General features: G+C 29.2%; 1 protein-coding gene across 1 annotated transcript; it reads right to left on the reverse strand.

Moving 5' to 3' along the window:
• Positions 1-1264: 1264 nt before the first annotated feature.
• On the reverse strand, positions 1265-5539 carry LOC132698818 (uncharacterized). The gene is made up of 3 exons (XM_060665137.1): positions 5437-5539; positions 3342-5061; positions 1265-1407 (listed from the first exon to the last, which is right to left on the reverse strand). The coding sequence occupies exons 2-3, from the start codon at positions 5056-5058 to the stop codon at positions 1265-1267; spliced, it is 1860 nt and encodes a 619-aa protein (XP_060521120.1). The 5' UTR covers positions 5059-5061; positions 5437-5539.
• Between the last annotated feature and the right edge of the window lie 8478 nt (positions 5540-14017).

A 14017-nucleotide genomic window follows, 5' to 3' on the forward strand; every position in this document is an offset into this window, starting at 1 on the left:
AAAAATACCATTGATGATAGAAAAAGGAACCCTTCCTGTCGAATATAAAGGCAAATCGATAAACGAAATGGACATTGATATTGACTATCCCGAAGAAAATGAACCTAAAGGTAGTCATGCAAAAAGTTTTCTGTTTACTACTAGTTTGCCATTTTATATCTAAATGGTTTCAGAGTCCTCGTCACCAAATGCGCCCACACAAGACAATGAAATATTGTTTGTGTGGAAAAAAGAAAATATTGAAGCGAATAAAGATAATAATATTTTTGACCAACCAATTCCTGAAAACATTAAGAAGAACGAAGATCAAGAAACTGCTGAAACTGAATTCTCTATGTTTTTATTACTTTTACTCAGTTATACTGCCATAGGCATGGTTCATTAGAATAAGAGGTAAAAATAAACCGATGCGAGTTAACGAAAATTTAGGTCAGATTTGTTTTTAATAAATTTATTTTGTTACTGTGGTGTTAAAAAACTAATAATACTAGTGCGAATGTAAGTAAAACAGTTGTGTGTTTTTGACAAAACACTGTTTCTTTCAGATAAGCCAAAAGTCTCCAAAGTTGTAAATAAACGATGTAAGTGACAAATACTAATTTATAAAATAACGACAAACACACCTTAACTAATTTTTCGAACACGTTTTATGAAAAATATTTTTTATTTTAGTATGGAGCGAGAATGAAGTGAATTGCATCCAGAAGGAGTTTGCACAATACCTCCAAACAAACACTTACCCACCGTCAGCTAAAATAAGAGAATTTATTACAACCTTTAACTCTAAGAGAAGTGTATCCGTCATAAAATCCAAAATACAACATTTGCTGAAGTTAAGAAAACAGTAAAAGTTTACATTGATTTTGACATCTTGTAACTAATACCTCGATTAATAAAAAAGAGTGTTTTAAATATACTGATCCTTTTTATTTAGGGGGCCCAATTATTCCAGTAGCTGACATGGCACACCAAACTGTTACCTTCTTGGAATGCAATTGTTTTTCATGCTTTTCTTTGGGTTGTCGGAGCTCCAAAAGCGACAGTTTTGTTTGTTAACAATACCCCTCTAGATGGAAGTGAGCCTCATCACTGAATAAAATGTTGTCCAATCCTCCTTCGTTCCAAAACATATTCATCATTGCCTCACAATAATTTTTTCGTAATTCGTAGTCTGTGGGCTTTAGAAACTGCACCAATTGAATTTTGTAGGGATGGAATCGTAAGTCTTTGCTTAAAATCCGTTGCACACTTGAGCGATGAATATTCAGGGCCTGGCCATGTTTTCGAATTGAGCGCCTCGGATGTTCAGTCGCAGCACGTCGCACAATCTCAATATTCTCTGGCGTTCTGATGGACCTCTGTTGACCGGGACGCTTCTGATTTGCCACTGTACCACTTTGTCTAAATCTTTTAACCTACGATTTCAATAAATTGTTTGACGGAGCAAGGATTAAAGGATTTAAAGAACGCTTCGACCATAAACGCTCGTTGCTCATTTGACCACTGCTCCATGTTGATATATATATATATATATATATATATATATATATATATATATATATATATATATATATATATATATATATATATATATATATATATATATATATATATATATATATATATATATATATATATATATATATGATGACACTATATTCCGGGATATCATCCGTTCGCTCGTTGAACTCCGACTGGAATCCTGCATCCGACTGGAATCCTGCAAATCTTGCATCCGACTGGAATCCTGCAGACGTTTCGCCAAAATCTCACTTGGCATCTTCAATGCTCGCGCTCCGAAAACACTTCGAACACTGCACATATATATATATATATATATATGACACTATATTCCGGGATATCATCCGTTCGCTCGGATGCAAGATTTGCAGGATTCCAGTCGGATGCAGGATTCCAGTCGGAGTTCAACGAGCGAACGGATGATATCCCGGAATATAGTCTCATCACATTTTTCCATCCGTGAATCAATACGTGAGAATATATATATATATATATATATATATATATATATATATATATATATATATATATATATATATATATATATATATATATATATATACACTTCGAACACTCGGAGAGCGAGCATTGAAGATGCCAAGTGAGATTTTGGCGAAACGTCTGCAGGATTCCAGTCGGATGCAGGATTTGCAGGATTCCAGTCGGAGTTCAACGAGCGAACGGATGATATCCCGGAATATAGTGTCATCACATTTTTCCATCCGTGAATCAATACGTGAGAATATATATATATATATATATATATATATATATATATATATATATATATATATATATATATATATATATATATATATATATATATTTACATCCTTCTAACAAAGCTGAACCATTAGACATATCGTACAATCCTGAACCTCCCATTTCTAGAGTAGTTACAGTTGCCTACGTGGTGTTTTTAAGCCTTTTTTGAGGCGGGCGTTCCAAAAATGTGTATATACATGAGATTTATTCAATAATTTCAGAGTTGTATATTTAAGGATTTTTAATATTATTGATGTCATCCTGAACCCTTTGTTATTTCACACAATCCTGAGCCAAAATACACATATATGCGGCAAAGCTGAACCTGCGCAGGGTTGCCAATTTTAAGGTGAATAGGAAAATGCTAAGAAAATCTTTGTTTACTTAGCCCTTCTTGTAACAAACCTGCCATTACATAAAATAAATTGAGTATGAAAGTCACCAAAAATACTTTTCAGTTTTAACTAATTACATATCAAAATTACAGAAATTTTGTCAGAAGGTAAAATGTTTTTGGTTATGTGTACAGTCTCCTTTTTAATTTCCTCAACTTTTTATGTAACTATCGCAAATTGACTTCCACGAAACAATTATTTTTAAGGACAAAATAGAATTAAAGATGCACCTCACTTTATGGTTTAATGAATTAATACTAAACTAAAAACAAAATCAACTCAAGAATACAAAGTAATGAATCAAATATATAAAAGATTCTAGAAATAGAGCGTAAAAAATAAAATTTAACATCTCAACGTCTTAATATTTAAGTTTTCCACTGTACATATTATAAACTACAGCTTTTATGCTTGTCCATTTTCTGTCTTTAAATAATTCAGGATATTGATTAGAGAATTCAGTAACTTCCTGCCGATTCGGAGCTTTTCTTTTTTTAATATGATCAGAAAAATATTCCGAAATTTTTGTTTTTTGTATGTTTGTCCATGATTGTCGTTCGTTAATGGGGATTGGCTTTTTTGGTTTTATCGCTTTTGTTGGTATTTCAGAATTATTTGAAGTGGATGGCATCTCGCAGTCAATGTTCAGATTATTGTTACTTGCATAGATTGTTTCCATTTCTTCATTATCAAAAACAGGGGATAAATCAATTTCATCTAGTGTTTTAGATTTGTATTTGTCGGCTCCGCCTTCCATCATTAAAAGTAAAAGTTTTGAAATTTTAGCTGTTTGATACACTTTATCGGACATACGGTAAAAGTTTGAATGAGTTTGTAATGTGTGACCCATGAATTTGCTTAATTGTTCCATATCGTTATTTGAAAACTGAAGAAGTTGAGTGATGGTAGCTAAATGCTTTCGAAGTTTTGTTGCTGTTATATTGGCAGCTTTCTCCAGTTGGCATTTCTTGGCATATTTGTGAATAATTTTAGTTCCATCAACAAACCCTCGACCAGTTGTGTGAAACACAAAATCACTTTGAATTGCAAAGTTATCTCTAGTTTGCAAAATACATTCGAAATGCGTTTTCATTATTGGTGATAATAATATGGGTACCCCTCTTCCACGCTTTCCTCTTATAACTAAACGACTGTAGGTTTTTAATAAAATCTTTTCGGATTCTGTTAAACATTTTTCAAATTCGTTATTGGAATCAGTTTCTAAATTAATTGATTTAAAAGTTTGAACTTTTAGCTGAGCTACCTCAGCTGGTCGCCTTCTGTTAAGAAGAATAACTTGGGTATACAATATTTCTTTTAATGAATTATAGGCTTTGAAATCGTGTTCATTTGATTTCAAACTGTTAAATGATTGCTCTGCAGCATTTTGCAAAAAAATATTAAACCTCTTTAGGTCGCTAGTAAGAGGCAATAATTCTTCTTTGTTCCATTTACTTTTATTTAAATTAGTACATGCTTGCGCGGAAACTTCATTACACCATTGAGATTCTATTAGGTTCTTTAATATTTTAAGATCTTTTCGTTGATCGCTTGTGTTTTCCATTTGAACGAGATTAATATATGCGAGGTCACAACATTTTTTTATAAGTGTTCCAAAATTAATAGCCAAAGTTGGAGATTCATAATTTTCTGTTTGCGTATTATATTTTGCAATTTTATTAACTCCAGATATTATTAGTTTAAAGTGCTTTGGTCGGAGAATATCTATAAGATTCTGAACGTCGGAATTCTCTTTTCTAGCACACCGCAAAAGTTTTGCAAGTCTTCGCATATTTTGTCTTACCAAGTCAATATTACCTTTACTTTGGCGGCCCTTTATATAGGAAAATGCATATTGACAAATTAAAGTATCTTTTTTAGCTATAAGGCTTATGTCGTCTGCGCGCATTCTACAGAAAATTTTAGTTTTCAATAAATCGTCTTGTTTAAAATCTTGTAAAAGTAAAGCAGTTTGTCCATCGCTTTGGGAAGTTTGTCTTCTTTTGTTTTCTTTATCATAATTAGATGGACATATTTTGGTGTGCCTATATAAACTTTTTTTTTTATAGTAACCTAAACAATATTTGCAGGGAAGATACTCGTCTGAGGTTGAAAATTTTTCAGTAATTTTTAATCTCTTGACAGGTCTTACTACAGTATCTGCCCTATTTTTGATAAAATTTCCTTTTTTTTTTAAGTTTGATAAAGCCAGTCGCCTCTCCTTTGAATTAACATGATGACAAAGTAGTCTGACTACATCAATCTCCTCGGAGTGCCATTTAGAAACATGTCTAGCAAAATGCGATACATCTTTTTCGCAATAGAGGCAAAAATCTCTCCGATCTTTGTAGTTCTTTCTTAATGCTTTTTCCACCATTGGCTGAAAGAAATGGTGAAAACTTAGAAATAGTCACAAATTTAATTACTAGAGTTGTATAGATCGAAAAATGTTTGTTTCAAATTTTAAATAAAATTTAAGTATAATCTTAATCTTAAATGCAGACAAAACATCGTCAACAAAATGATTTTCAATTAAACTGCAACCTTTCAATAGAACTATGACAATAACATAGTTAAACTATCTGCTTTCTTTAACTTGTATTCCTAAATAAGGGATGAAGCAATATTTATTCCTTTTTGTATTATAGGACAGTTGTAACTGAAATTTTTTCTTTTCCGACGAAATTGTTTAATTAACAAACATTTTAGTAGCGAAATTATTTTTTACCTACATTACGTAAAAATAGTAGGTTACCTCATTTTCTAGAGCAAGATCTGAAATTTGTTGAGCTACATTATCGCTTCTGCTTTCATCTTGCAATTCTCCAAGTATCCGTGGTTGACAATCAGTGGCTAAGAGGTTTTTTGGTAGCTTTTTCAAATTGAAAAACTGCAATTTTAAAGCTTAATCAAATTCAAAAAGAATTAAGCGAATAGCGCACCCTTTTTTTTTTAGCTGGGTAATCATCTGGAATATAATCAGGATCTTCTACAGAATCGTCGTCATTTTCAATATCAGCACTATTCACACAGGACTCCCGTTCATCTGGTAATCCTTTAGTTTGATCATCTGTAGATCTGACATCACCGTTATGTTTTCGGTTTCTTTTTTTTTCGTTTTCGTGATCCTCTTCTATACCTGACTGATCATTTTGAGAAGAAAGTTTTGAATATATACATTTAGGCTTTACACCCAAAAGCCAATCTTCAATGATCTGTATTTTTGCAGGCGATAAATTATTTTTGTGAGTATTACAGCATGCAGTATCAGAGCTTCTTATTTTCTGATCTAAAAATACATACAATAACAATATTTTATCGCGAATATATATTGTTTGCCATTTAGAAGTCTTTGGATTATTGCACCACTCGTACCAAAAAAGTTGTACCTAACACGTGTAGAAAGTTCTCCTTTTCCGCACACGATTGCACATGGCACGTGAAGCGCAGTTCAGACAGCAATTAAGTGCGAATATGCACTTTACACACGTGTTAGGTGCAACTTTTTTTCTAGTAGGATGGGAAAAATAAACAAACTTATTCCATGAATAAATCGATAATATGAAAGATTTGAATAAGTACTTACTATTCCTATTCATTAAATACACATCAGCCACAACTTGATCAATTACAGACCTTCCATCCTCTTCTTTTGCATTTTCATCATTTTGAAAACAAATATTTGAATTTGAAGAATGAGATTTCACATTTAAAGGCGAATCTTTATTTAATTTATTTATTTCTGATGGAGGTCGTGACAAATAATTTTCGGAAATATTCGAACAATTATCACTAACTTCTGTCGTTTTCTTTTCTAAAAATTTTATTGTTTTAAAGTGGATCCTCGAAAAAATACTTTTTGTGTAGAAAGAGAAAAAGGAGAAAGAGACAATAACTTACCTTTCACTAAACACAAATCAACCATTAATTTGCAACGGCCGCTATTATTCATTTTCAAACCGACGACCGACGCGAGGCCGACGCAAGAACGATGACAAACCTGAACCACGGTATACAAAATTCCAACTCTATAAAACTTAGTGTGCCATCTCACTGCCTCAAAAAAATAACTAACAGTGTTGCCATGTAGTGTGGATCAGGATTGGACTAATGGTAAGATATACACAGAGAAACGTGTATAATTTTGAAATTGTCTGCAGCGCCAAAAACGGCCAAATAGTTGAACTAAAATACTAGATATACCATACGATCCTGAACCACCATAAAAATAGATTTCTATAAGGTTCCAATTGAGCCACTGAAACAAAAGTTAGCCACTTTTGCGACCCGATGGCGCCTCTAATTCTAGTTTGTATTATATCTAAAAATATCAAAGTTTACGTGAAATATGACAAGAAAACAATCCTGATCCAATATACAGGTTCAGGATTGTCAACGTGGTTCAGGTTTGTTAATAAGTTTTACTATCGAAGGTTCAGGAATGTATGATTTCCGAAAAAAAAAAAAAAAAATATATATATATATATATATATATATATGATGACACTATATTCCGGGATATCATCCGTTCGCTCGTTGAACTCCGACTGGAATCCTGCATCCGACTGGAATCCTGCAAATCTTGCATCCGACTGGAATCCTGCAGACGTTTCGCCAAAATCTCACTTGGCATCTTCAATGCTCGCGCTCCGAAAACACTTCGAACACTCAGTGTTCGAAGTGTTTTCGGAGCGCGAGCATTGAAGATGCCAAGTGAGATTTTGGCGAAACGTCTGCAGGATTCCAGTCGGATGCAAGATTTGCAGGATTCCAGTCGGATGCAGGATTCCAGTCGGAGTTCAACGAGCGAACGGATGATATCCCGGAATATAGTGTCATCACATTTTTCCATCCGTGAATCAATACGTGAGAATATATATATATATATATATATATATATATATATATATATATATATATATATATATATATATATATATATATATAATATATCGTTGCAATTTATTATTTTCTTTGTAATATAAATTTTATTAGTAGCTGATAAGTATAACAGAAGTTTAGTTCGCTGGTTGTAGAGTCCATTGTATTAGTTATTTGTGTTATACTAGTTTCAAGAACATTTAAGCTGGTGTAAACTTGTTTTTTACCTTAAATTTATACTAAAAGAAAACCTACAGAAAATACATTATTAGGTACCTAAGCAACAGTAGTGGTTTCAAGATTATACTATTTTCCATGATTTTTTTTATTTCAGGTTATTGCAAGGGGTTTGATTAACATGGTATTGTCATTTTATTTGCAGAACAAAAATATTAAAAACAAATGGATATAAAGATCTTTTTCTTTTACTTCTATTGGGCAAATCGACCAGAGTCACTCGGCCACTTACACAAATAGTTTGACACTTTCTTTATGATCCTGGAGGGTGCCTTAATTAAAAGGGACTGGATAGATCCATCTCCTTCGAGGAGAGCAGAAACAACAATTAAACTTTATTCAAAAATCTTCGACCGATCATGAAAAACGGCTTCCCTCGCTTCCCCCGTGGACCATTCGGACCTATCCGGCCACCATACGGGCGTGGACAGGAAAAAACAGCGGGACCGACAATGAATAAACACTTATAACGTTCACTAGACACTTAGAACACTTAATCCATACAATGGAACCAATTTCTAGTATGTTGTGTGGTTATTTTTCTTTGTTTTTATTTATTGTATTATTTTGCTTATAGTGATATTACTTATGGAGCTTGTTTGTTGTTAGACTTCGCTTTTCTAACAATTCTTTTGAAAATTTTATGTCGAAGGCGCCGATCAAAGGACCACAGGTGTGAGTGATATGAATGTGATTGAGTAAGGTTCATTAGCGAAAAATTAATTTGATTTGTTTTTTGGTGCACGTGAGGAAATAAATTAGTAGAAATTCATTTTTGTTAATGTTTGCTTATTTGTTATATGCCATGTTATATCAGATAAATTGACAGTTGTACTAACTACTTGTTGATTTCAAAACCTGACAAGTTCGATTAAGATAAGAGGCAATATATTATTTAATGTGTTTCTGATAATGTGTTGTTAATTTTAATTAAAAATTGTAAATAATTGTTAAGAAAAGTTAAGTTTTTTTTGGCATTTGCAATAAATTTTTAATTTCAGTGTTATTAAATTGTTTTTTTTTACTTCATTTTATTAAGATTATTTCATAGATATAAAATAATTTTCTGAAATGTAATAAATTAATTATTACTTATTGTTTAATTATGCATTAATTTCTAATGATGTAAAAATGTAATATAAATAAAAAAGTGTTCCACCCCTTCCGGCTCTTCTTCCACCTCTTCCGGCTCTTGTTCCACCTCTTCCATTCCGGCCACCACTTCGTTGTCCTCTTTCCCCTCTCTTATACCACATTCCTCCCTCTACTTTTTCGTTTTCTTTTTTTTTAATTGTTCAATTTCTACTTGTTGGATATTTGGATATTTTTCTTTAAATCTTCAATTTTATCTAGACGTTAAATAAAAAACAATATATATAGTAAATAGAATATTGTCATTATATCTGGGCTTATTTCGCATAAAAAATTGTTATGCAGAAGTAAAATGTTTCTTGCCATATCTCTTATTTATCTCGAAAAGTAATGGGAAGAATTTTATTAGTAGTTATTTAAAGTAATTGTTATTGTATATATATTTTAGTAATAATAAACTCTTAATTTTTGCAATTTTTTGATTTTACTACTAATTAAATCTAAAAAATTAATTATTGGTTTCTTAATTAAACTTACCATTCATTTCCCTGTCTTTATTTTTTTCTTGTACATCAATAGGTGGAAGTTCTGTAATATTATTTTTATGAATTTTTTATTATTTAGAAATTTTTGAAAAAATATGTGTGTCTATATTAATTGAATTTACATTTAAATGAAAATTTAGAAAAGTGCTATAGTAGGTTATTTAATTTTCAATTAATATGATATTTACTTATTGTTTAATCATGAGGTTATTATTTTTCAATATTTTTTAAATGAATTAAGTTGACGTTTTTTAAAACTATTTTGTTGAATTATTTTTTTGTTGATAAGATATTTTTATTAAAATTGTAATACTTTAGCAATTTTCTTTTGAGTAATTTATCCAAGTGTTTAAGAAAATAAATAAAAAATAATACGGTAAATACGGTATTTTTATAATAAAATAATATATACTTATCATTTAAATTATCTTCTATTTCAATGGTCGGAATTGTCATGTTTTTGGATTGTTTAAATCTGTAGATAGCGATATTAATATGTTAAGATTCAAAATTCTGTTGTCTCAATATTTTAATAACAAATTTTACGAATAACACACTACAAAAATTTGTATATTAGATTTGTTCAGGCAGAATTTGTCGATTATTGATTATTAAACGTGAAAACTAGCTATTTATAAAAAAAATTTTAAAATACCGAAGTAAATTATGATGGCATAAGTAGTCGTAAATGCTCGATGTTATTAGGTATATTCAATTTCACAAATTTGTAATAATTTCTAAGGAAATGTTTCATAAACAATAAAAAAATTCTTACCTCTTTGACACGATTTTTATAAATGTAGCCAATTTCGGTTTCGAAGAGTGCTTTGATATCATGACCAACTTTTAGAATTTAAATCAAATAAGCTGCCGCCAGTGAAAGTTTTATTAACCATTTTCTCTTCTCTGTTTAATAAATTTATTCATGGACTATATGCAATTGGGTGGTATTTTTTTAGAAGACATGACCTTTTAGAAATAAGATTAAGGATTTTATACCAATTATATTTGCAGCAATTTATTTTGAATTAGGTGAAAAAGTATTCGGGAGGTTGCAAGAATAATTCTAAGAAAATGATTTTGTTTTTGGGGAGGTGCAATAAATCGGAAAACATTATGATTTTAATGTGTTATTTAAAGCAAATTAAAAGAAATGGAAAATAATTTCGAAAAGTTTTATTTCGAACAATTATGAAAAAGACATGTCTAACGTTTGTTATGTTTTCATGTATGTTATTAATAATCTATGAAATTGGACCGATCCGAATTGGAGGAAGAACATTAATTAGATCTATGGATTGACAATTTAGGTTGAAGGTTATATGAATGAATACTTCCGGAATTGGAATGTGCTGTTATATTTGTTAAAATCACAACCGTACTTTAGAAATCGGATACTTAGTAGTCTTTAAGTTACCTTTTAGTTTTCAGTATTGTATTAGGTCAAGGTGAAATTTAAACCTTATTGGCAACTTTTGCGGAGGTAATTTGCATGTTTTAGTTTCGTTTTATGGAAAAATTTTACAATATTTATATTTTAGAGTCAGTACTTAATTTATGGTACATTCATCCCTTTTAAGTATAGATTGTGTTTAGCTCTTTGGTAAGATAGTGTTTTAATGGATTTTATTGTGTGTTAATTTATTTTTGTTTTTTATTGTTTAGGTTATAGTATTATCACTTGTGGAGCGTGTTTGTTGTTAGACTTCGCTTTTCTAACAATTCTTTCGAAAAATTATATGTGGATGGCGAGGATAAAAGAAAGACAAATGTAAGGGAAATTCGGGATATCAGGATAAGGCTATTTAGTTTAAGGGATATGAATGTGATAGGGAGGAAAGATTCATTAGCGAATATTTAATTTGATTTTTTTTGGTGCACGTAAATTAGTAGAAATTCATTGTTGTTAATGTTTGTTTATTTATTATATTCTTTTTGTTGAGGCTAAAATTCAATTTATTGTATGAGATTAGTTGACAGTTATATTGCTTGTTGATTTCAAAACCAGACAAGATCAATTAAGATAAAAGCCAATGTCTTGTTATTTAATAAAATAATTTGTTTATTATGAAGATTGTGAATTAATAAAAATTTATTGGTAAATTTGTTTTAAGTGTTTCTGATAATGTACCGTCAATTTTAATTAAAAGTTGTAAAGTATAATTAAAACAGGTCAATTGTTTTTGGTATTTGGAATATCTTTTTAATTTCCGTTTTATTAAATTGCTTTTTTTTTTACTTTATTAGTTTGTTAAAATTATTTCATAGATATGAAATAATTTTCTGAAAAGGAATGAATTAATTATTGCTTATTGATTAATTTAATATAAATAAAAGATATTTACTGTTATTTAATACAATTGTAATTTTTTCCTCTGGGTCCTCTTTTACTTCCTCGTCCACCTCTTGTCATTCTTCTTCCACCTTTCTCCATTCCGATTTAATTTATGTTATATTAGACTTTTCATCATATTTGGTATTAGGATATTTGGTAAGATAGCATTGTAATCGGTCCATTGTAATATCCCAATTGGAAAATAATTTTCTTTTTATAATTTAAAATAACTCAAAAAGAATTTTTAAAAATTTAAAGAAAAATTAAAATTATTGTGGGTTACTCAGAGTATATTACATTTAATAATGTTAATAAATATTTAATTATTTTTATTGTTGTATATATAATTTGCATTTACTGTATAACTATAACATATTTAATCATAAACGGTTTAAAAACATATTTGTTGAATTTACACATTAATTTAATATTAAAGAGCTTTATTATTAACAATTTTTTACTAGTTTATTAAGGTCAACAAAATGTTATTTCTATTATATTGCAAATTAAATATATACAATCAAAAATATATAAATGTTTAAAAATTAAATATTGCACATTCCAAACAAAAATATAGTCTGTTAAAAAAAGTAAATTTTTCATTTGATTTAATGCATAGGTATTGGACTACTATAAGGTTAAGTATTATTTTGTGTTTTTTTTTCAAAAAAAAAAATATTAAAAATTTTGAAATAATGCATTTTTATTTGGAATGTAGTTGTATACTTTTTTTTTAATGTATTACTATATTACAGTAAATATATTTGCAATTTTGAATGATATTAAAAAAAATTATACAAAGGATTTAAGAAAAGTCAGTACTAAAATTCGGACAATCTCTGAAGATTAAGTTAAATGAGTAAATAATTATAATAATAAAGCTGTCTTATTTCTTCGGTATCGTAGCATAAACAGCAACATTGATTTTGGTTCAGTATGCGAATTGATTTAAGCGTATTAGTTTCTACTAAAATCTTTCTTGATTAATATTAAAAAAAAACAATAATATTTTAAAAACCATTTGATAATATAGCTGATTAATTACAAAATAATTTAAAAAGTGTGTAATGATTGTTAAAGATTTGATAGTGATAAATAATATATTTTGCAGTTACGTACATAAAATACAATAAAAAATATAATTAAAATATATCTGTAAAGAAGTAGTGATATTAAATGAAATGAGTAGTAATACCTCAATAAAAAAAATTACTTGAATTTTTACCAAATTTTTAATTTTATTATGATTTAAATTTTTGTTTCTTATTCATTTTAAAACATGTTATATAAATATAAATCGTAAATTGATAAATGTTCAACTATTCAACATTTTGATTGGTACTTTTAATTTTAAATTTTTAAATGTTTGTTTTTGAAATGAAAGTATCTTATGGACTTATTTTTTAAAAAAAGCTTGATATAGACTAACTTTTTAGAGGTTAGTTAGTAATTAGTTAAAAGTAAAAGAAAAAAATTGGTAAGTTTTCAAAATTATTAGTTATAGATTTAGTTATGACAATTTTTAATTACAAACATTTAGAATTTAATTCATGGAATAAATTTATCAATTAACGCATCATCAATTAGGCATTCCAACGACCTATCAAATGAAATTCAACAGTAAATAAAGAAAGTAAATAAAATTTGTTTATAGTTGCGTAAAAAAGCAAAACTGTGTTATTTTATTAAATGATCTTATTTTCTGTTTGTTGAATGTATTTAAATGTTTTATAAACGATAAAAGCTTATTAATTTTTGATTTTACAATTTACAAAACCCTCTCTGTCACGCAGCTAGTTGAGGCCACTTTCCCCTTGTTGTTGAGAAGTCCACTTCATTTATTACAAAAGAGTGTTTTTCCCCTTCCTCCATGTTTGTGATATTTTTGGTTTGTCACATGTTTATTAGATAATTACCAAATAGTTGTCTTTGTTGTGAATGCCATTTTTGTTGGGTAGCAAATTGTTTTTATTAAGGACAACAATTTAAAGTTGGATGCAGTTATTGTGCCAGATCATTGGGCATACCAGTTATGATTTTAATTGTCAAAAGCCTTCTCTATCGCTGAAATTTATTCCCTGCTAACAGAAAAATGTATTTTGGAATTTGAATTAATTCAGAATATGATTTTCCTACATACAACTCAATAAAAATAAGGAAAACATCAAATAACTTATAATATTCATGTTGATGAGTGGTGAAACTCCATTAATTGAATAGTCTAGACTATCCATGTTTAAAGCAAA

Source organism: Cylas formicarius, unplaced genomic scaffold (genome assembly GCF_029955315.1).
Source record: "Cylas formicarius isolate icCylForm1 unplaced genomic scaffold, icCylForm1.1 PGA_scaffold_2__14_contigs__length_35257938, whole genome shotgun sequence".
Lineage (NCBI taxonomy): Eukaryota > Metazoa > Arthropoda > Insecta > Coleoptera > Brentidae > Cylas > Cylas formicarius.

Bases quoted from the DNA above. Each gene is read 5' to 3' on its own strand.
- LOC132698818 (XM_060665137.1), bottom strand. From the start codon at position 5,058: ATGGTGGAAAAAGCATTAAGAAAGAACTACAAAGATCGGAGAGATTTT. The intron at 1,408-3,341 runs GTAACAATAATC...GTAGGTTAAAAG, and splicing joins AATGGAAACAATCTATGCAA to ATTTAGACAAAGTGGTACAG.